This window comes from Salmo salar, chromosome ssa01 (assembly GCF_905237065.1).
Source record: "Salmo salar chromosome ssa01, Ssal_v3.1, whole genome shotgun sequence".
Classification (NCBI taxonomy): Eukaryota; Metazoa; Chordata; class Actinopteri; order Salmoniformes; family Salmonidae; genus Salmo; species Salmo salar.
The window spans coordinates 46,694,790-46,719,500 of NC_059442.1; the positions used below are offsets into that span (position 1 = coordinate 46,694,790).

The window sequence follows — 24,711 nt, forward strand, 5'->3', positions numbered from 1 at the left end:
TAACCTTTACCATTTTAAACGTCAACTTCAATGGTGTAGGGACGGGGGATCTGATACTGACTACGCTCAGGCGCTGCATGATTACATTGGCTTTCTTTCCTGCCCGAGCCAAGACATGTGCCAACGAAATGTATAACCATTGGGGTTGTTGTAGGCACGTTATTGGGGACATGAGAAGAAATCCAGAAGGGGAAAATGGAGTCCCTAGAGAAAGCAAGTACAAGATGGGTGTCAGGGATGGAGCGGCAATATTATCATAAGGAGACTGTACTTGGTAAACGGAGAAGGAATGGAGAGAAAAAGAGAGGGAGAAGAGGTCTAAGAGAGTGAGGGTAGAAGAGGGTGATCTTAAGTCAGATAAAAATGGTGGGAAAAAATGGAGATGGTTTGTCAAAGAAGAACGGTAGAAAGTGTAAGCAGAGGGAGCTGAAGACAGGAGGAGAACTAGAAGTGAATGAGGGTGAAGTATTAGAGGTGGTAGGTGCAGTAAAGTTATCGGAGACCGAGGTATGCACGAGGATCAGGATGAAGAAGAGTCTGTGACAGTAGGAGTGAAGTTTATGGAAAAAGTGGACTCTTGCCTTTTGGCTGATCCATTTGTGGTTTCACAGTGGGTGAAAAAAAGAGTTGGGTCATGTGGAATCGGTGAGGGTAACTAGAAGTGGTCTAGTGATAATTGTTTGTGTTTCTGTTGGGCAGAGGAAGAATGCGCTCGAAGTAAAATGAATGGGGGCAAGAAAAGTGAATTGTTTCATTCTCAAGAAAAGGGCACCAATGAAAGGAGTGATAACTGGAGTAGCAGTAGATATAAACGTTGACCAGCTAAGGGCAAAGATTCCCAGTGTATGTGATGCTCCTCGTTTGATGCGATGCAGACAGGGTGGTGAGAGTGGGGAAACAGAAGAGTCATTGTCTGATCTTTTGCGTTTTGAGTTGAGTCTTTGACTGACAAAGTGAAGTTAGGATATATAAATTATCCTGTACGAGCATACGTGCCGAATACAATAAGATGTTACAGGTGTTAAGCTTATGGGCATGTGGCACTAATGTAGCTTGGGATCAGAAATGTCCTGTGCGAGGTAGGCAGGTTGAGGTTTCCAGGGTTAGAGTAGAGCAGAAGTTGTCATATGCTGAACCAGTGAAGAAAGTAGAGTGAGATGGGTTAAGGGGGAGGAGTGGTGAGAGTAGTAGAGATATACCAGTACAGAGGGATAGACCAAAAAGTGAAATAAGTTTCAATAAGAATGGATTTTTAGCATTTATAGCAATGGTTATTAATTGTACTGCAGGGATGCAGGGAAGTCTCAGAAAATTTAGGTTGTTGTGGCAGCTGCAGAGAGGTGCAGAGAGGCAGAGAGGTATTTGGGTGTGCGAGACTTGACAGCAGAAGAGTTACAGGATGTGTTAAGTGGTGATGTCCCATCCTTTCAGGGTGATGGCATGAGGTAGGAATAAATACATTTAATTAGTGGAGTAGGGGAGGGGGGGGGTGTTCATTTTATTTTATATAATTTTGAAATTAGTGAGTATAGTGCTAGATGGTAGGGTATTTATTTAGTATTGCTATAAATGCTAAAAATCCATATATACATGTACATACTACCTCAATCAGCCTGACTAACCGGTGTCTGTATGTAGCCTCACTACTGTATATATCCTGTCTTTTTACTGTTGTTTTATTTCTTTTCTTACCTATTGTTCACCTAATACCATTTTTGCACTATTGGTTAGAGCCTGTAAGTAAGCATTTCACTGTAAGGTCTACACCTGTTGTATTCCGCGTACGTGACAAATAAACTTTGATTTTCTTTTCTTTTTCAAGTAAAGTACAAGGGAGTTGTACTCCAATCTAGTAGGTGGCGGTAATGCAACAAATTGGATGCCAACTGCCGTTAAATCTCATAAAAGAAGTGCAGTGACGTCCCAAGGATCACATATAGATATCGCCACTAACTACCACAGAGTAATAACCTCACTAGTATTACCATTTATCATCTTAAAATTATTTAAACGTACCCACACTGCTAACATTATGGCTAACCTTGAATTAAGACCAAAAAACGAATTATTGTTTTCAATAGTGTTTACGTATAGGCAATGTTGACTTTGTGGCAACCGCAGCCAGGCCAGCGACTTCAGAGAGAAGGCAGTTTTCTTGGAGAAGCAGGTATGTAAAAAGGGCCGATTTTGGTTCATATAATTTGTTCATCTTTTAAATACATTGCTAATGTTGCTTTGTCAGGAGAAGTCGAATATCTTAGTCCTGAAATGTACCTACCAATGAGGAACGCGTGCACGCGGTCAAAGTATGTGCATTGTTCGAATCACTTGCAGCTAGCTACGGTAACGTTAGCTAGCAAGAGAACGCCAAACGAACTATATCGCTAGTTAGCCAGTATTGCTAATTAGCTAGGCAATTGAACCTTGAAATGACAGAATGATTACAAACATTTTATTTCTCAGCATGGTAGCGTTACACATTCTCAAATCCTACTTAGTGTCTTATGGAACGCCGTTTGGGTCTTTGTGTGTCAAAACACTTTGATGTGTCAAATAAGCTTTTAATTTATTTGACAAGTCAAATAACACAATTCTATTATAGAATAAAATGTTGTTTGTGCTGAATTTGCACGTGCAAGCCAAGCGCCACCATTACGATCACTGTCAAAGCTGTACAATACCGCGTTGGTAGTAAGGCATTATTTGTTCAACCGAATGTGAAAACGTCTGTGTGAGCATTTGAAATTAGATCAGGATCAAACGATACAGATGTATAAGCAACCAGCCTGAAAACAATAAACAGTAGAAACTGCAGTCATTTTCAATATTCTTAGCAATGATTTAGGAATCCATGTAAGTATTAGCTAGGTAGCCACTTGTTGTTCTCCTATTTAAATAACTAGCTAGTTCACCACTTAACCCTGTTGCCCAAAACGAACTGTTATAAGCAGCCAGTGAGCGTCATTTGACTACTATACAATGGTTTGACTGGACCGGATTATGTTGTGACGCTAGCCACAATAGGGATTAGCCACAATAGTGGAATTTGCGGTTTGCCTTTAAAATAAAAGTCCCTGTTTGAAATTGATGCATATGGTTACAATTGGTGAAATCAGGCCATATTTAGACTTGATCATGTTAAACATGGTTGGAATGTGGAGCAATGAAATGGGGTATCGGTCTGCTTGGTGACACCCAGAGAACACAACTGAAGAGTTTACGAAAATATTAGCGTCGTAGGTTATTGCGGGACTTTGACTGTGGGAAATCACCTCCACAGTCAGTTTATTGTGCGTATTGACATTCATATTGCACTGTACAGCCTTACCCCATCTCATTGATCTCCAATCGTTAGGTATCAGCCTACACAGTACCCTAGTGCTTTTTTCCCCCAAAGTCCTTGAGTTATCAGGCTCAAACCTTCCACGTTGTATTGTTTTTTTTCCCGCTGGAGAAGTGTTCAATACACACAGTAGGTTGACTGGTACAATAAATGTGGCTAAATTCAAATTTTATTGGTCACATACACATACGCAGATGTTATTGTGAGTGTAGCGAAATGCTTGTGCGCATAGTTCTGACAGTGCAGCAATATCTAACAGGGAATCTAACAATTCTACAGCAACTACCTAATACACAGAAATCTAAGTAAAGGAATGGAATAAGAATATATAAATATATGGATGAGCAATGACAGAGCGGCATAGGCAAGATGCAATAGATGGTATAAAATACAGTATATCCATGCGAGATGAGTAATGCAAGATATGTAAACATTATTAAAGTGACTAGTGATCCATTTATTAAAGTGGCCAATGATTTCGAGTCTGTATGTAGGCAGCAGTCTCTCTGTGTTAACAGTCTGATGGCCTTGAGATAGAAGCTGTTTTTCAGTCTCTTGGTCCCAGCTTTGATGAACCTGTACTGACCTCGCCTTCTGGATGGTAGCAGGGTGAACAGACAGTGGCTCGGGTGGTTGCTGTCCTTGATGATCTATATGGCCTTCCTGTGACATCGGGTGCTGTAGGTGTCCTGGGGGGCAGGTAGTTTGCCCCTGGTGATTTCATAGTCCCGCAATAAGAGCTACGACGCTAATGTTCTCTCGGTGTCATTGAATAGACTGGTACCCCATGTCATTGATCCACAATCCATAGGTAAGGCTATACAGTGAAATAAGTATGCCCCCAATTCAACTCTAAAGTATAATACATGCAGTGTGATTTCAACAGCTTTTTGTCAAGGTCTATCTGGCATTGAACTTGGTTGTAGTTGTATGTATGTTTTAAGCTAAGGGTCCCATCTTCTGCTTCTAGAAATGTCACCACCTAGATTACAAGGGTTGGATTTGCAATAAAACATTTCATGGCAGCACAAGGCATGTACAAAATCTAGTGTAATGATTAGCCTCATAAACTCAGCAAAAAAGATATAATTTGTAAAAATCCAAATAACTTCACAGATCTTCATTGTAAAGGGTTTAAACACTGTTTCCCATGCTTGTTCAATGAACAATAAACAATTAATGAACATGCACCTGTGGAACGGCCGTTAAGACACTAACAGCTTAGAGACGGTAGATAATTAAGGTCACAGTTATGAAAACTTAGGACACTAAAGAGGCCTTTCTACTGACTCTGAAAAACACCAAAAGAAAGATGCCCAGGGTCCCTGCTCATCTGCGTGAACGTGCCTTAGGCATGCTGCAAGGAGGCATGAGGACTGCGCTGCCTAAGACAGCGCTACAGGGAGACGGGACGGACAGCTGATTGTCCTCGCAGTGGCAGACCATGTGTAACAACACCTGCACAGGATTGGTATATCCGAACATCACACCTGCGGGACAGGTACAGGATGGCAACAACAACTGCCCGAGTTACACCAAGAACGCACAGTCCCTCCATCAGTGCTCAGACTGTCCGCAATAGGCAACGAGAGGCTGGACTGAGGGCTTGTAGGCCTGTTGTAAGGCAGGTCCTCACCAGACATCACTGGCAACAACGTCGCCTATGGGCACAAACCCACCGTCGCTGGACCAGACAGGACTGGCAAAAAGTGTTCTTCACTGACGAGTCACGGTTTTGTCTCACCAGGGGTGATGGTCGAAGGAATGAGCGTTACGCTGAGGCCTGTACTCTGAAGCGGGATCGATTTGGAGGTGGAGGGTCCGTCATGATCTGGGGTGGTTTGTCACAGCATCATCGGACTGAGCTTGTTATCATTGCAGGCAATCTCAACGCTGTGCGTTACAGGGAAGACATCCTCCTCCCTCATGTGGTACCCTTCCTGCAGGCTCATCCCTCCAGCATGACAATGTCACCAGCCATACTGCTCGTTCTGTGCGTGATTTCCTGCAAGACAGGAATGTCAGTGTTCTGCCATGGTCTGCGAAGAGCCTGGATCTCAATCCCATTGAGCACGTTTGGGACCTGTTGGATTGGAGGGTGAGGGCTAGGGCCATTCTCCCCAGAAATGTCCGGGAATTTGCAGGTGCCTTGGTGGAATAGTGGGGTAACATCTCACAGCAAGAACTGGCAAATCTGGTGCAGTCCATGAGGAGGAGATGCACTGCAGTACTTAATGCAGCTGGTGGCAATTCCAGATACTGAATGTTACTTTTGATTTTGACCCCCCCCCCCTTTATTCAGGGACACATTATTCAATTTCTGTTGCTCTTATGTCTGTGGAACTTGTTCAGTTTGTCTGTTGTTGAATCTTTTTATGTTCAGACAAATATTTACACGTTAAGTTTGCTGAAAATAAACGCATTTGACAGTGAGAGGACGTTTCTTTTTTTTGTTTACATTGCCTACTGAGTTTACATTGTCTACTATTATTGTTGAGCCATATGTTCTCAATTTAAAAACGATATGTAAATAGTGTGAGTTAAGCTATTCTCTGCTTCAGATGCACAATGCCAAGGGGTGCATTGCGAATGCCCATAAACCTAATGCCATTATACTGTAGGCCTGTGGATCCCAACGGTCCATGTCAACTAAGCATCAGTTCTCAATCCGGTGCACTACATGACCAAAAGTATGTGAACGTCTGCTTGTGGAACATCTCTTTTCAAAATCATGGGCATTAATATGGAGTTGGTCCCCCTTGGCTGATATAACAGCCTCCACTCTTCTGGGAAGGCTTTCCACTAGATGTTGGAACATTCCTGCTCCCATTTACCCAGGAGCATTAGTGTGGTTGGGCGATTAGTCCTGGCTCGCAGTCAACATTACAATTCATCCCAAATGGGCTTGAGGTCAGGGCTCTGCAGGTCGGTAAAGTTATTCTACACCGATCTCAAAGAACATTTCTGTATGAACTTTACTTTGTGCACAGGGGCATTGTCATGCTGAAACAGGAAAGGGCCTTCCCCAAACTGTTGCCACAAAGTTGGAAGCACAGAATTGTCTGGAATGGCATTGTATGCCCTAGCATTAAGATTCCACTTCACTATAACTAAGGGGCCTAGCCAGATCCATGAAGAACAGCCCCAGACCCTTATTCCTCCTCCACCAAACTTTACAGTTGGCACAATGCATTGGGGCAGGTAGTGTTCTCTTGGCATCCGTTGAGAGAACACTACCTCATCCCCATATTATTACTTACCCTCTTGTTCTTTTCTCACGACGGTCTAATCCCAGCTCACGTTCCCTATTAGTGGGTGAACCATCCAACGCTTGGTGAATTCTGCTTCACAATGATAGGAAGAGCCGACATCGAAGGATCAAAAAGCGACGTTGCTATGAACGCTTGGCCGTCAGCAGATGGTTAAGCGTGATTCATCACTCCAGAGGCTTTATACCACACCCAGCTGACGCTTGGCATTTCACATCGTGATCTTAGGCTTGTGTGCAGCTGCTCAGCCATGGAAACCCATTTCATGAAGCTTCAGACGAACACTTCTTGTGCTGACGTTGCTTCCAGAGGCAGTTTGGAACTCTAGTGAGTGTTGCAACCGAGGACAGACTATTTTTACGTGCTTCAGCACTTGGCGGTACCGTTCTGTGAGCTTGTGTGGCCTATCACTTTGTGGCTGTGCTGTTGTTGCTTCTTGACGTTTCCAATTCACAATAACAGCACTTACAGTTGACCGGGACCACTCTAGCAGGGCAGACATTTGAAGAACTGACTTGTTGGAAAGATGGTATCTTATGATGGTGCCACATTGAAAGTTACTGAGCACTTCAGTAAGGCTGTTCTACTGCCAATGTTTGTCTATGGGGATTGCATTTCTGTGTGCTCTATTTTATACACCTGTCAGCAATGGGTGTGGCTGACATCCATACATTTCAAGGGGTGTCCACATACGTACGTGTGTGTGTGTACACACTACTGGTCAATTTTTTTATTTTTTATTTATTTTTTATTTTTTTTAGAACACCTACTCATTCATGTGGTGTTCTTTTATTTTTATTATTTTCTAAATTGTAGAATAATAGTGAAGACATCAAAACTATGAAATAGCACATATAGAATCATGTAGTAACCAAAAAAGTGTTCAACAAATCAAAATATATTTGAGATTCTTCAAATAGCCACCCTTTGCCGTGACGACAACTTTTAACATTCTTGGCATTCTCTCTACCAGCTTCACCTGGAATGCTTTTCCAACAGTCTTGAAGGAGTTCCGACACATGCTGAGTCCTTGTTTGGCTGCTTTTCCTTCACTCTGCGGTCCAACTCATCCCAAACCATCTCAATTTGGTTGAGGTCAGGGGATTGTGGAGGCCATGTCATCTGATGCAGCACTCCATCACTCTCCTTCTTGGAGAGCCCTTACACAGCCTGGAGGTGTGTTGGGTAATTCCCTCCCAGGAATGTCATACATGATGCATCATTAGCTTCCCTACAGAAAATACACTAACCTTCCCACATCTAGATGGCCGGGGTGGAGCCAGAGACAGTAGGGGGTTCAAACTGTAGAACCCAGTTCCTACATTTGAATATAAAAATGGATTTTAACAAACAAAACTGTGCTACATTTTATCAATGGGACCCTCAGAATGACAACTCAGAGCAAGATTACTGAATGTAAGTATGTTATTTACCTTCAGAAGTGAATGTATCAAACCAGTTGCCGTGATAACCTGTTGGGGCTAGGGGGCAGTATTTTCACGGCTGGATAAAAAAACGTACCCGATTTAATGTGGTTACTAATCCTACCCAGTAACTAGAATATGCATATACTTATTATATATGGATAGAAAACACCCTAAAGTTTCTAAAACTGTTTGAATGGTGTCTGTGAGTATAACAGAACTCATTTGGCAGGCAAAACCCTGAGACATTTTCTGACAGGAAGTGGATACCTGATGTGTTGAATTACCTTTAAGCCTATGCCATTGAAACACACAGGGGATGATTAATGTTTTGGCACTTCCTATTGCTTCCACTAGATGTCACCAGCCTTTACAAAGTGTTTTGAGTCTTTTACTGTGAGATCTGACCGAACAAGAGCCATGGAACGGTGATGACCGATTAGACTCTGGCGCGAGTTCATGTTGGGTACCCTCGTTCCAATACGTTATAAAAGAGAATGCATTCGTCCACCTTGAATATTATTCATGTTCTGGTTAAAAAAGGCACTAATGATTTATGCTATACAACGTTTGACATGTTTGAACGAACGTAAATATATTTTTTCCCCTCGTTCATGACGAGAAGTCCGGCTGGCTTAGATCATGTGCTAACAACACGGAGCTTTTTGGATATAAATGATGAGCTTTTTTGAACAAAACTACATTCGTTATGGACCTGGGATTCCTGGAAGTGACATCTGATGAAGAGAATCAAAGGTAATGGATTATTTACATAGTATTTTCGATTTTAGATCTCTCCAACATGGCCGTTTGTCTGTTTAGCAAAGCATATTTTTCTGGGCGCAGTGCTCAGATTATTGCAAAGTGTGATTTCCCAGTAAGGTTATTTTTAAATCTGGCAAGTTGATTGCGTTCAAGAGATGTAAATCTATAATTCTTTAAATGACAATATAATATTTTACCAATGTTTTCTAATTTTAATTATTTAATATGTGGTGCTGACTTGACTGCCGGTTATTGGAGGGAAACGATTTCCTCAACATCAATGCCATAGTAAAACGCTGTTTTTGGATATAAATATGAACTTGATAGAACAAAAAATGCATGCATTGTCTAACATAATGTCCTAGGAGTGTCATCTGATGGAGATTGTAAAAGGTTAGTGCATCATTTTAGCTGGTTTTATGGTTTTGGTGACGCCCGTCTTTGAATTGACAAAACATTGACAATAGCTGTGTGTAATGTACTCTCCTAACATAATCTAACTTTATGCTTTCGCCGTAAAACCTTTTTGAAATCGGACAACGTGGTTAGATTAAGGAGATGTTTATCTTTCAAAGGGTGTAAGATAGTTGTATGTTTGAAAAATTTGAATTTTGACATTTATTTGGTTTCAAATTTGCCGCTCTTGAAATGCACCTGCTGTTGATAGGGTGCACCACGGGTGGCACGCTAGCGTCCCACATAGCCCCAAGAAGTTAAGTGTTTTGTTGTTGTGCACTATCCTCAAACAATAGCATAGTATTTTTTTTTCTCTAATAGCTACTGTAAATTGGACACTGCAGTTAGATTAACAAGAATTTAAGCTTTCTGCCTATTTTAAGACATGTCGATGTCCCAGAATTTACTGTTTTACAATGCTGACCATACCTAAAACATCCTCAAATAAACGTTGTTCAAAGTACTACAAATATTTATGTTCATCTTAAATGCACGTTTTAGTATTAGTGGATTGAATACATCTCTTTGCTTAGCTTTACTTCTGTTCCCTTTGAAGCTGCCTCAATATTTGCAGCTAAAGGTGGTAATATCTCTCTTGGAGCTGAATCTTCGTCAGTATTGTGAAATGATTGTAAAGGTACGATTTTAATGGAGAATGCTGTTCCGAGAGCAGTCCTATCTGTATCGACACATGCACTAATGTTCACACTTATGAACGATCTCTCTACATGGTGTATTTAGCATCGAATAGCCCCTGCGATATGCAACTTTTCAGGGAAGTCAGGAACCAATATACTCAGTCAGTTAAAAAAAAAAGCTAAGGCTAGCTTTTTCAAACAGAAATTTGCTTCTTGCACTAATTCCAAAACGTTTTGGGACATTGTAAAGTTAATGGAGAATAAGAGCATCTCCTCCCAGCTGTCCACTGCACTGAGGATAGGAAACACTGTCACCACAGATAAATCTACGATAATCCATCATATCAATAACCATTTTTCTACGGCTGGCCATGCTTTCCACCTTGCTACCCCTACCTCTGCCAACATCTCAGCACCCCCTGCAGCAACTTGCCCAAGCCCCCCCAGCATCTCCTTCACCCAAATCCAGACAGCTGATGTTCTGAAATTAAATCAAATGTATTTATATAGCCCTTCTTACATCAGCTGATATCTCAAAGTGCTGTACAGAAACCCAGCCTAAAACCCCAAACAGCAAGCAATGCAGGTGTCGAAGCACGGAGAGCTCCAAAATCTGGATCCCTACAAATCAGCTGGGCAAGACAGTCTGGACCCTCTCTAAAATAATCGGCCGAAATTGTTGCAACCCCTATTACTAGCCTATTCAACCTCTCATATCGTCTGAGATTCCCTAAGATTGGAAAGCTGCTGTGGTCATCCCCCTCTTCAAAGGGGGAGACACTCTAGACCCAAACTTTTTAATAGACCTATATCCATCCTGCCCTGCCTGCCTTTCTAAAATCTTCGAAAGCCAAGTTAACAGATCACCGACCATTTCGAATCCCACCGTACCTTTTCCACTATGCTAGCTGGTTTCCGAGCTGGTCATGGGTGTACCTCAGCCACGCTCAAGGTCCTAAACGATATCATAACCGCTGTCAATGAAGACAGTGCTGTGCAGCCGTCTTCATCGACCTGGCCAAGGCTTTCGACTGCGTCAATCACCGCACTCTTATCGGCAGACTCAACAGCCTTGGTTTCTCAAATGACTGTCTAGCTTGGTTCACTAACTACTTCTGATAGAGTTCAGTGTGTCAAATCGGAGGGCCTGTTTTCCAGGCCTCTGGCAGTCTCTATGGGGGTGCCACAGGGTTCAATTCTTGGGCCGACTCTTTTCTCTGTATATATCAATGATGTCGCTCTTGCTGCTGGTGAGTCTCTGATCCACCTCTACGCAGACAACACCATTCTGTATACCTCTGGCCCTTCTTTGGACACTGTGCTAACAAACCTCCAAATGTGATTTAACGTCATAACACCCCTTCCGTGGCTTCCAACTGATTTGAAATGCTAGTAAAACTAAGTGCATGCTCTTCAACCGATTGCTACCCTCCCACCCGACTTGCATCAGAATATGTGGACAACTAACCAGACACCTAGGTATTTGTAGACTGTAAACTCTCCTTCCAGACTCACATTAAGCATCTCCAATCCGAAATTAAATCTAGAATCGGCTTCCTATTTCGAAACAAAGCCTCCTTCACTAATGCTGCCAAACACCCTCGTAAAACTATCCCTACCGATCCCCACTGGCTCCAGGTCATCTATTAGTCTTTGCTAGGTCAAGTCCCGCCTTATCTCAGCTCACTGGTCACCATAGCAACACCCACCCGTAGCACGCGCTCCAGCAGGTATATTTCAGTGGTCATCCCCAAAGCCAACACTTTCTTTGGCCGCCTTTCCTTCCAGTTCTCTGCTGCCAGTGACTGGAACAAATTGCAAAAATCACTGAAGCTGGAGTCTTATCTCCCTCTTTAAAACCTGTTAGGGCTAGGGGGCAGTATTGACACGGCTGGATAAAAAACATACCCGATTTAATCTGGTTACCACTCCTACCCAGTAACTAGAATATGCATATACTTATTACATATGGATAGAAAACACCCTAAATTTTCTACAACTGTTTGAATGGTGTCTGTGAGTATAACAGAACTCAAATGGCAGGTCAAAACCTGAGAGATTCCTTTACAGGAAGTGGCCTGACTGACCATTTGTTGAACTTCTTTTCCATCTCTATCATTTACTAAGGATCTCTGCTCTAACGTGACACTTCCCACGTCGTCCATAGGCGCTCAGAGCCCGGGAAAAAACAGAATGTCGTCATTCCAGCCCCAGGCTGAAACACATTATCGCCTTTCTCAAGTGGCCGATCAAGGGACACTGGCTTATGCGCGTGACCCCGACCGCCCCCGCCTTTGGGATTTTTTTCCTCTGTTTGCCGAAAAGGAGATTCCCTGTCGGAATATTATCGCTTTCTCACGAGAAAAATGTCGTAAAAATTGATTTTAAACAGCGGTTGACATGCTTCGAAGTACGGTAATGGAATACTTAGAATTTTATTGTCACAAATTGCGCCATGCGCGCGACACTTCTTTACTATTTCGGATAGTGTCTGGAACGCACGAACAAAACGCCGCTATTCGGATATAACGATGGATTATTTTGGACCAAACCAACATTTGTTATTGAAGTAGCAGTCCTGGGTGTGCATTCTGACGAAGACAACAAAAGGTAATCAAACTTTTATAATAGTAAATATGATTATGGTGAGTGCTAAACTTGCCGGGTGTCTAAATAGCGAGCCCGTGATGCCTGGGCTATGTACTTAGAATATTGCAAAATGTGCTTTCACCAAAAAGCTATTTTAAAATCGGACATATCGAGTGCATAGAGGAGGTCTGTATCTATAATTCTTAACCTGTTGGGTCTAGGGGGCAGCATTTGCACGTCTGGATAAAAAAAATGTACCCGATTTAATCTGGTTACTAATCCTACCCAGTAACTAGAATATGCATATACTTATTATATATGGATAGAAAACACTCTAAAGTTTCCAAAACTGTTTGAATGGTGTCTGTGAGTATAACAGAACTCATTTGGCAGGCAAAACCCTGAGACATTTTCTGACAGGAAGTGGATACCTGATGTGTTGTATTGAGTTTAAACCTATCCCATTGAAAAACACAGGGGTTTAGGAATATTTTGGCACTTCCTATTGCTTCCACTAGATGTCACCAGCCTTTACAAAGTGTTTTGAGTCTTCTGGAGGGAGATCTGACCGAACAAGAGCCATGGAACGGTGATGTCCCATTAGACACCTGGCGCGCTACTTCATGTTGGGTACCCTCGTTCCAATACGTTATAAAAGGCTATGCATTCGTCCACCTTGAATATTATTCATGTTCTGGTTAAAAAAGGCCCTAATGATTTATGCTATACAACGTTTGACATGTTTGAACGAACGGAAATATATTTTTTCCCCTCGTTCATGACGAGAAGTCCGGCTGGCTTACATCATGTGCTAACGAGACGGAGATTTTTGGACATAAATGATGAGCTTTTTTGAACAAAACTACATTCGTTATGGACCTGTGATACCTGGAAGTGACATCTGATGAAGAGAATCAAAGGTAATGGATTATTTACATAGTATTTTCGATTTTAGATCTCCCCAACATGACGTCTAGTCTGTATCGCAACGCGTATTTTTCTGGGCACAGTGCTCAGATTATTGCAAAGTGTGATTTCCCAGTAAGGTTATTTTTAAATCTGGCAAGTTGATTGCGTTCAAAAGATGTAAATCTATAATTCTTTAAATGACAATATAATATTTTACCAATGTTTTCTAATTTTAATTATTTAATTTGTGACGCTGACTTGACTGCCGGTTATTGGAGGGAAACGATTTCCTCAACATCAATGCCATAGTAAAACGCTGTTTTTGTATATAAATATGAACTTGATAGAACTAAAAATGCATGCATTGTCTAACATAATGTCCTAGGAGTGTCATCTGATGGAGATTGTAAAAGGTTAGTGTATCATTTTAGCTGGTTTTATGGTTTTGGTGACCCTGTCTTTGACTTGACAAAACATTACACACAACTCTTGTAAATGTACTGTCCTAACATACTCTAAATTTATGCTTTCGCCGTAAAACCTTTTTGAAATCGTAAAACGTGGTTAGATTAAGGAGATGTTTATCTTTCAAATGGTGTAACATAGTTGTATTTTTGAAAAATTTGAATTTTGACATTTATTTGGATTCAAATTTGCCGCTCTTGAAATGCACCTGCTGTTGATGGAGTGCACCACGGGTGGCACGCTAGCGTCCCACCTAGCCCCAAGAGGTTAAAAGAATTGTTATGCTTTTTGTGAACGTTTATCGTGAGTAATTTAGTAAAATGTTAGCGAATTCCCCGGAAGTTTGCGGGGGGTATGCTAGTTCTGAACGTCACATGCTAATGTAAAAAGCTGGTTTTTGATATAAATATGAACTTGATTGAACAAAACATGCATGTATTGTATAACATAATGTCCTAGGGTTGTCATCTGATGAAGATCATCAAAGGTGAGTGCTGCATTTAGCTGTCTTCTGGGTTTTGGTGACATTATATGCTGGCTTGAAAAATGGGTGTCTGATTATTTCTGGCTTGGTACTCTGCTGACATAATCTAATGTTTTGCTTTCGTTGTAAAGCCTTTTTGAAATCGGACAGTGTGGTTAGATTAACGAGAGTCTTGTCTTTAAATGGCTGTAAAATAGTCATATGTTTGAGAAATTGAAGTAATAGGATTTTTAAGGTTTTGAAAATCGCGCCACAGGATAGCAGTGGCTGTTACGTAGGTGGGACGAATTCGTCCCGCCTAGCCTAGAGAGGTTAACTTTAAGCATCAGTTGTCAGAGTAGCTTACCGATCACTGTACCTGTACATAGCCAATCTGTAAATGGCACACCCAACTACCTCATCCCCATATTATTACTTACCCTCTTGTTCTTTTGCACCCCAGTATCTATACTTGCACATCATCTGCATACTCCAGTGTTAATGCTAAATTGTAATTATTTCGCCTCTGGCCTATGTATTGCCTACCTCCCCACTCTTCTACATTTTCACACACTGTACATAGATTTTTCTATTGTGTTATTGACTGTACATTTGTTTAACTGTTTTGTCACACTGCTTTGCTTTATCTTGACCAGGTTGCAGTTGTAAATGAGAACTTGTTCTCAACTGCCATCCTGGTTAGATAAAGGTAAAATATAAAAAAATGTATTGGGAAATGCATGTGACATCTTCGGCCATTTTTATAGGAACGATGCATAATTTAAAACATTCATAAGCTTAAAGTAACTGTCCAGTGAAAATCTCACTTTTAAAAGTTCATTTTCTGTTAACTCTAACCCAAATAAGGTTTTTGACTCGTCCTACAGCATACTCTTTGTAGCCAAAGCTTAAATTGGAGGTAAAAAACCCCCATCTCAAACAGTTTCAAAAATGCTTGCCATTTCCTTATAGAACATTATGTAATGTTGGCTCATTGGATTAGCAGGCCAATCAGAGGTCTAACTGACATTAATACTTTTAATGACCGGTCATTTTAATGACCAACAGCATTCTGTTGGGGTATACCAAATCGGGAAGCACTGGTAAGTTCCATCTCTTTCGGGAAACTGAGCACTGGTGTGTTGAATTTCGCCAATTAGCCCACTGTTTGATGAAGTGATTAAATCAGATGTGATGGTTGACATAACCCTACAGTTGCCTACCTGTGGCACTCCAGGAACAAGTCAATAAATATTGTTTTAAACAATGTTACTGTTTCGGTGTAAACGCTTGTGGTACCATTCGGTAAACGTTTAGTATTTGTTTACTTTAAGCTCATACAGTGTCAGTGGGGAACAAGTGAATGCAGGCTGATTTTCATTCCCGTTCTATGTGTGATTTTATTTCAGGAGAGCGAGGACATGTTCTGGACACCCTGGAGGCAATGCTCAGCTTTATTTTCATGTGAGCATCAGCACATATCACACGAGAAGTGGGCAAAGTGTCCGAGACATTACAAAAGCTAGCTGGCTAAGCAGTCTTGGTTGTGACGTGAGTAGGGCAATATGAGTCGGGAGAGGGAAACGTTGTTGGACGAAATTGAACTGAGTTTATATACTTTATCTGAGGACAATTTACATTACTTGTGCGAACGTTGTCGAATAGGGGGCAAGGATGGATCAGAAGTCAAAGGAAAGAGTCAACGCTCATTGCGTCGTATAGTAGGGGAGTATTGTGAAAATGTAATTATAATGGATTCAGAGGACCAGGGAATCTCTCAGTTACTGCAACTGAAAGAAGACATCAAAGGAATACAGAAAGATGCTAGCAATGTGCCTACAAGTCCCAGCCAGTCAGCGACTGTAGAGGTGGACAGCTCACAAGCAAGCTGCGATGGTGAACAGAATGAGGGAGGAGCTTGGTTACCCAACAACAGGCAGTTGGCGGATCCAGCTCCAGAGTGGCTCATTATACCACAGCAGAGGGAGTCATTGGTTCCTGATTGTGACAGTGGAGCCCAGTCGTTACAGCAGGATGAAACAGTGCTGCTGGAGGACTGCAGGTTTATGCTGGGACAGAGATTCAACATCAAAGTGGAAAAGGAGGAGGATATGATTTCAGTGTTTGCTAATGCAGGTATGAATAGAACAGATTGTATTAAAGATTCACTACAAGTGGTAATGACGTCACATTGGACTTGAGAGCACAACTGATATTATCATGCAAAGTTGATATAGTGGAAAGAGGTGGAGGGTGCTACGTAAGTTGAGGTGCAACCCCCAAAAAATGTGCATTGAAAAGAAATAGGCGCACACTCTCGCTCATCATTAACATATTTTATTTAAACAGTTATTAAAGCTTGATGTTCAGATGAAGTCCATTGAATAAGGCTGAAACATCAATCTTTTAATAGTTGTTTAAATAAAATGTTTTTTTAATGGTGAGCGAGCTTTGCACCTCTTCCTTTCCGAAGTTGATATACTGTAACTTGTTTTTTTCTGTTGTCATTCATACAGGAGTGTGTCCTCCTGAGTCCTCAGACTCATCAGTGGCGGTGGCCTTGTCTACATCAGGCTTGCAACACCAGGAAGTTGACAAAGGAAAGAGCCCTCAATGTAAGAAGAGCTCCACAAAACGTCCACACCCTCAACGACACCTGCAGGCACATTCTGGAAAGACATCTTCCCACTGTTCAGATAGCGATGCAGGTTTCTCTTCTGTGAGTTCTTACCAATGCCCTGAATGTAAGAAGAGATTCTCTAGCAATGCAGGTCTTCAAAAACACATGCGAATACATAGTGGTGAGAGGCCTTTCCAGTGCTCACAGTGTGACAAGAGTTTCATTAAAAGTTCAAATCTTTATCAACACCTGCCAGTGCACTCTGGAGAGAAGCCTCACCACTGCTCTGACTGTGGGCGAACTTTCTCTACAGTGCAGTATTTATCGAAACACAAGTGGCTACATTCAGGGATTAAGGCTTTCTGTTGCCATCAGTGTGGCAAGAGGTTCATCAGATCAGACCAGTTAAAAGTTCATATGATGGCACATACTGGGGAGCGGCCTTACCAATGTGGTCAGTGTGAGAAGAGGTTTAAAATGAAGTCAAATCTTAAAGACCACATGTTATTACACAAGGTGGAGTTGTCTCACCACAGCCCTGACTGTGATCAAAGTTTCTCCACTGAGGAAACTTTAAAGGAACACATGCTGTTACACACGGGAGAGAAACCTTTCCACTGTCTGCAATGCGACAAGAGGTACAATGGGTCGGATGAGTTAAAAGATCATATGATGACTCATGAGGAGCAGCCTGATTCTCAGTCTAGTTTTGCTAATAGGTCACCAAGTTCCAGACATGAAGAACAAGAATGTCAGGAAATATCACATGCTGTCAAAAAAAGTTCAGATCTTATTCAACACCTGCAGGTAAATTCTGGAGAGAAGCCATTCCACTATATGCATTGTGAGAATGGGTACAGTACTTCAGAGGAATTGAAAGAACATCTGAAGACTCATGCTGAGGAGCAGCCTGATTCTCAGCCTGGTTCTGAGAATAGATCAATATCCAGAAATGTAGAAAAACAATGTCAAGAGATGGCCCATACTGTCGAAAAACTTGACCATAGCCCTGACCTTGGAACAGATTTTGCTCAACAAGACAACCTGACAGAACACCAGCAAACACACACTGGGAAAAAGTCTCACCACTGCCCTGAATGTGGGAAAAAATACCATAGCGCTTCACATTTCAAAGAACACCTGCGTTCACACACTGGTGAGAGACCTTACCAGTGTTCTCAGTGTGCGAAGACTTTCATAAAACAAATACATCTTAAGCGGCATCTGTACTCACACTCTGGAGAGAAACTTTACCATTGTGAAAATTGCAATTTATATTTCCTAAATGCATTGGAATTGAAAAGACACAAGCACATTGGAAAGAAGCCTCACCAATGCTCTGTCTGTAGTGTCAGTTTCCCTTTATTGGAAGATCTAAAAGCACATGAAAGGATTCACACACAGAATCCTCACCACTGCTCTGACTGCGGGCGAAATTTCTCTACTGCAGGTTGTTTAAAGAAACACAAGCTGTTACATTCAGGAGAGAAACCTTTCCACTGCACACAGTGTGATAAGCGGTACACCAGAGCCGACCAGTTAAAAGATCATATGAAAATACATTCTGAAGAGAAGCCTTACCAATGCCCTGTTTGTGAGAAGAAATTCCATGATTCTAGCAAATTAAAAGTTCACCAGAGGGCAGTGCATACAGCATCTTCTTACATTTGCTCTGACTGTGGAAAGAGCTTTGCTCTCCTGGGCAACCTTAATGCCCACCAGCGAACTCACACTGGGGTAAAGCCTCACCAGTGCCCCATCTGTGAAAAGAGATACTCAAAACGGTCACATCTTAAAGAACATGTGCGTATACACACTGGTGAGAGACCTTACCAGTGCTCTCAGTGTGAAAAGACTTTCACAACACAAACAGGTCTTAACCATCACCTATACACACACACTGGAGAGAAGCCCCGTCACCACTGTCCAGACTGTAACGAAAGTTTTACATCTTGGAGACCCTTTAAGAGACATAAACAACAACACACTGGAGAGAAGCCTCACCTGTGCTCTAACTGTGGTCTTACCTTCCTTATAGAAGAAGACCTAAAAGCACACGAAAGGATACACACTGGAGAGAAGCCTCACCACTGTTCTGAGTGCGGGAAAGGATTCTCTTCAGAAGGTAATTTGAAAAAACACAAGCGGTTACATACTGGAGAGAAGCCTTTTCATTGTACGCATTGTGATGAGAAGTTCACAAGATCAGATCGGTTGAAAGTTCATATGATGTCACATAATGGAGAGAAACCATACCAATGTCCTGAATGTGAGAAAAGCTACAATATTTCGACCCAATTGAAAAATCATCAGAGAATAATACATAGACAAGAAAAACCGTACCTTTGCTCTGACTGTGGAAAGAGCTTTGGTAAACTAGGCAACCTTACAGACCACCAGCGAATGCACACTGGGGAGAAGCCTTATGTCTGCCCTGAGTGTGGGAAACAGTTTAGCCATGGAAAACATTTAAAGATACATCAGCGTGAACATACTGGAGAAAAACCATATCAATGTCTTGACTGTGAGAAATGTTTCACCCGGGTAGATTATCTAAAAACACACCAGGTTACGCATAGGCCTCCTCACATGCGCTCTACTGGAGATAAACCCCATCGCTGCTCTGACTGTGGGAAGCGTTTCAGGCAGATTTCTGGCCTTAGAGCACATCAGCAAACCCACACTGGAGAATCTCTTTATGACTGTACTGGATATGAAAAGAGTTTTGTAAACCTGTAAAAATCTAAACTTGTGAGAAGCCATACCACTGCTTTGCCTATGGGATCAACATTACTCAATTGGGAACCTTTTTAAGAGACACCAGGTCACAAAACACAATCATTGTCCTATCTGAATAGCCTCGTATGATAGCCTGAACATGGAAAAGGAGTGGTAATTATTACTATGTTACCATATTTGGACTTTTACTTTGTTACCATGCTTAGATCACCTTTTGTAGTTGGCATGTGAATATACTGTTTAGTTAGCGTAGGATGATGTGCAATCACAATAGATAAGCTACAAGTCTCCTACTCAGCTGTAACTTGAAGTGGTTTAAATGTCTGTTTGGTCAATTATTCCGATGTCAGATAATAAAGATACTTTTCCTGTGACACCCATCCAGTCTTTTCAAATGTACTGCATGTACACAGTGTAATAATTGTACCTTTACTGAGCCGAGTCAAGTTTCACTGGCCTGGTAACACATCCATAATTGCTGGAACCGTGCTCGAAAGGACTGAAAATTAAATGTCAGAGCCAGTACGGGTTGGCTCTAGTGTGCTCATCCTAAAGCTAAATATTATCCTAGAATGCTTGTATTATAGGGACAGATCTAAGGATGTAGTCTCCCACAATCAATGATTGTGAAAGTCTCAATTGTGCACACTGTTAATTTCACCAGCAGATGGCAATGTTGGCTTTGAACGCATTTGAACATATCCTCTCATCCTTACTGAAAAACACCCAACCATTTATGTTTAAAGCTCATTGATTGCACATCTACTGCGATCATATTGATAACTTTATATATTTTATATTTTGTTTATTTTAAGCAATAGGTTTATAAGCAGAGAGGAAAATACCATTTATTTACCTGAACTTCAGATGGTACTGAATGAATAAACTTGAACTATTTACACAGTTCAAGTCAGTCACTTTTTATGGGTCCATAACATGTTCAAATAATCTCAAGAACACTCAGGAATCCATACTATGTGCTTCAGTTGGCCTGTCTCATATCATGTTTACATTACGCCTGAAAGCAGGATGGCAACTTTCAGAAGAGGAGTATTGAGGACGCTTTCTCTGTAGTACAGTAGGGTCTGCGTCTCATCAGAACTCATTAGTGCTCAATAAGGTTTAGGTGAGTGAACAGCAGCCAGGGTTGAAACTCTACCCCCTGTTACCCCATTCATCAATATCAACCCCTCTCTCCCTCTAACCCATTGTAGAACAAGCCCTAACTCACCCTGAAGCCTGGGCCCCCCAGCTGAGCACAGGGCCTTGAGATCGTTTAAACAGAACATTCCACAATAACACTGGCCCCTGTTTCAGAGAGAGGCCAGGTCCGTGTGGGCTGCAAGCATTTTACTCAATGGATGACAGGATCCAGGTTCTAGATATGTCTCTAGGTTGACATGGGTTGTTGAGCTCCAATTATAAAGTTGATTAACTCCATAAACTACATTTTGTTTACCAGGTCATGAAAATGAAACAAGGACACTAAAATGATTCTCCAGACAATTTATCTGAGTCCACAGCGAATTAGTAGTTACCAAACAAGAAAAAACTGCACTAGTAACACCAAAGGGAGAACATAATAGAAAGTATTGCGTGCGCCAGAAAGATTATTCTCTAGATGAGGGGAATTGAATGATGTAGGACGGTAAGGTTGCGCCAATGTTTTGAATCGCTCACATTTCTGGTAAATGGCTCCTTTGACTGATCAACTTTCCTGTGTGATGCAGCTGCTTCCCTAATAACAGGACAGGGCTGGCGGCGCTGACAGATTTGCTGCCATTTACTGAACCACACCTCTGAGGAGACGGTGACACACCCGGTAGTATCACCCATCTCTGGTGTATTGTGCATGGCAGCCATTTTGGGCAGTTGTGTGGTCACTGTGGAAACGGCTGTGCCTGTGACCTCGCCATAATGCTTGAGTAAGTGAATATTGGGTCAGTTCCCTGAGTTTTTACTGATCATGTGACCTAACCAGAAAAAACACTGGTTAAAGTCTATAAGGCCACTGTTGCAGTAAGTTCAGCTGGCTTAAACTTCATAAAAATCAGGCTAAACACTAGACTATGGGAGAAAATAACAGTTACTGTTCTGTCTCTTTCTCATTGATCACCTGTTGCCGATCTCTGTTTCTGCTTAATGCCCTTGTTTGGTTTTGCCTCTAAATTGTGTGGTGAAGGCAAGAGATGTCCTGATCCTTCAAGACAATAAATCATCTTGTCAGTTTGAGACCCTCTGGTTAAATGTCAAATCTGTTTTGTAGTGATGAATGGACGGCCCATGTTTTTCACATTTTTAAGGTTTGGAGCTGTGGAAATCTCAGTGATCTGTGGTGGATCTCCATGGAAACATCACTGCCCCACTTGGAGAAAAACTGGGATGAGTATTGATGACACTTCTCTCTGACTGGCCTTGATTTGATCTGGTCCAAACCAAATCTGAACCAATCATATGTTTGGTTCAAATCCGGTCCGGACCGGCCTATATGTGGCCCATATGTGGTTCAGATTTAACATGGTCCCCAGGCTCGAATTGCTGGTCCATAGAGCTTGGTAAAACTGCTACAAAGTTGGACTTGAAAGTGGTGTGGTTAAAATCGAGGCGGGAGAGGAAGCGAGCCTGCTACTGCTGTATCAGGACTTTGAAAAATGGCAAAAATCGGCAATTAGAACAGTTATCACATTGACCATTTTATTTTTGGGAAGCCCAATTTGATTCTGAGCTCGAACATATGAAGTTTACATGCGAGAACTATTTCTAAGATGCGTACTTTCAGATTTTTCCAAACTCACTTCCTTGTTTAAATCATCCACAATGTAGGGGGGAGTTTCTAAGGGTAATGCTAGATGGCGAAGGACTGACAGATCAGCTAATTAAAACCGACGGCTGTTTTCGGCGCTCCTGCCATAGAACTGGACTTGACTCGGAGTCTGAAGCTCTGTGATACCAGACGTCTCGACAGAGAGCGAGCCAGCTGGTGGGTGAGAGTAGTTCAGATTTGGCCAGAACATAGACGTCTATAATTGGTTCAGATTTTGTTTCACAAGTTTGAACAGCACAGTATAGTACAGTGAAAAGTATAGTACAATACAGTAGGGTAAAGTAAAATATAGTACAGTATAATGTACAATATTGTACCCTTTAATGTACTCCAATCTTCTGCACTAAACTGTACTGAATTAAACTACTGTACTCTGCTGAAATAAACTAATGCACCATTCTGTACTCTATTGAATACAACTACTCTACTGAATTAAACTGTACTATACTGTACCATACTATACTGTACTCTGCTGAATACAACTCTACTTTACCATACTGTGCTCTACTGTACTAAACTGTGCTGTTCAGACTTGTGAAACAGCCTAGACAGCTATGATTCGTTCAGATTTGGTCTGTTCCGAGTTAACCAAATGTTTACTTGTCTGGGGGTGGAGCTCATTATCTTAATACCCAGTATACTTTGTAAGTGTTGTTTTTACATTTACATTTTGGTCGTTCAGCAAACGCTGTTATCCAGGGTGACTTACAAGCAGTGCATTCAACTAAGGTAGATGACAACAACCGTTTCTGAGAATGTTATTAAGTGGTCTAGAATAAGTGGTCTGTTACAGGTTTAATATCAGTCGGGCTACTTTGACCATCATTGGTGACAGTTTTTAAGCTTTTGAAACCATAAAATAAATTCTAGTGATGGTATTGAGTTTTTTTCTGGGCTCCTGAATGGCTGTGTTCTAAATGCTTAAAAATGTACCTAGAGCCAAGAAACAAATGCTCATCTCCAATGTAAAGCCCAAAAAGCAGTCACTCATTATGTCAGATTGTGAAATGTGCATTCAAATACATTTTTACCTGGCCAAATTATCAGATCACCTGAATAAAAAAAAGTATGTTTATTTTTAACTCACTGCAACAATCTGAGTATTCACACGCTTTAGCAAAAAAATTGTAACTTATCTGCAGATAATCATTGTTTTGAGCTCAAAAAGCAGTAGTAGCAGTATGCAAATCAGGGAGCTCTTTCACCGAAGCGATACTGTATGTACAGATGAAATTTGGCCATAGAATCAATGACCAAAAAGTACTTATTTTCAACGTCCGTAAATTACGTGTTTTCAACTTTGATTCAGAACAAAAAATGTACCTGATTTCAAAGTCCGGAAAATAAGTATTTTCTACTTTTGATTCAGAACTGAAAATTAACCTAACGTCTTTGCTCACTGGGTGGACATTGATTTAATTTCTTGCTTCAAATATGTACAAGACATTTCTGTGCTTCTTTTGTAACATATAAACAACAAAACATGTACCAAGCAAAATACAAAATGGCACAAACAGAATGAGCAGAACAAAAACAACACACTCCCTCCACTCAATGACAATTACCAATTTTCTCCAGGGAGATCTGTGGCAACTAAAATAAACTTCTACCATGAGTGCAATGGCTACAGAATTAGAAATACCAAATTAAATAATAAATCAGATTTGATTTCTATAGAAACTAAGATTTTTTTAGTATTTCTACTATGTTTGAAGTGGTAACCATTGTAACTTCTTACTCAGATGTAGAGAACTAATCCTGCATTGTGAGACTGCAGTGATCATGGGGCTAAAGCTGCTCAGTGTAAGCTGATGTGTGCAGTATTTCATGGTTGACTGACCAGTGGATGTCGGGCATGGACACTTTGAAAGGCTAAACTCTTAAATCATTTTTATTTCAACATTTTACAGGGTTTGTCTGGTTCCTTTACACTAGCGCTACCAACGGCTTTTGAATCATTGAGGAAATGTGTTTTGGCAGGGGGGAACGGATATGTTTTACCCGCATTTGCTGTGGCTCTACTTTGGCCTAGATATTTATCTATTTATTTATTTAACTAGGCAAGTCGGTTAAGAACAAATTCTTATTTACAATGACGGCCTACCCCGGCCAAACCTGGACGACGCTGGGCCAATTGTGCGCCGCTCTATGGGACTCCCAATCACGGCCGGTTGTGATGCAGCCTGGATATGAGCAGTGAGCTCCAA

At 41.4% G+C, this 24,711-nt stretch overlaps 1 protein-coding gene across 1 annotated transcript; it reads left to right on the forward strand.

The window, feature by feature from the left end:
- Positions 1-1,880: 1,880 nt before the first annotated feature.
- On the forward strand, positions 1,881-20,054 carry LOC106603014 (zinc finger protein 585A). Its single transcript, XM_014196116.2, has 4 exons — positions 1,881-1,963; positions 2,082-2,167; positions 15,731-16,457; positions 16,838-20,054. The coding sequence occupies exons 3-4, from the start codon at positions 15,887-15,889 to the stop codon at positions 19,678-19,680; spliced, it is 3,414 nt and encodes a 1,137-aa protein (XP_014051591.1). The 5' UTR covers positions 1,881-1,963; positions 2,082-2,167; positions 15,731-15,886; the 3' UTR covers positions 19,681-20,054.
- The last annotated feature ends 4,657 nt before the right edge of the window (positions 20,055-24,711 follow it).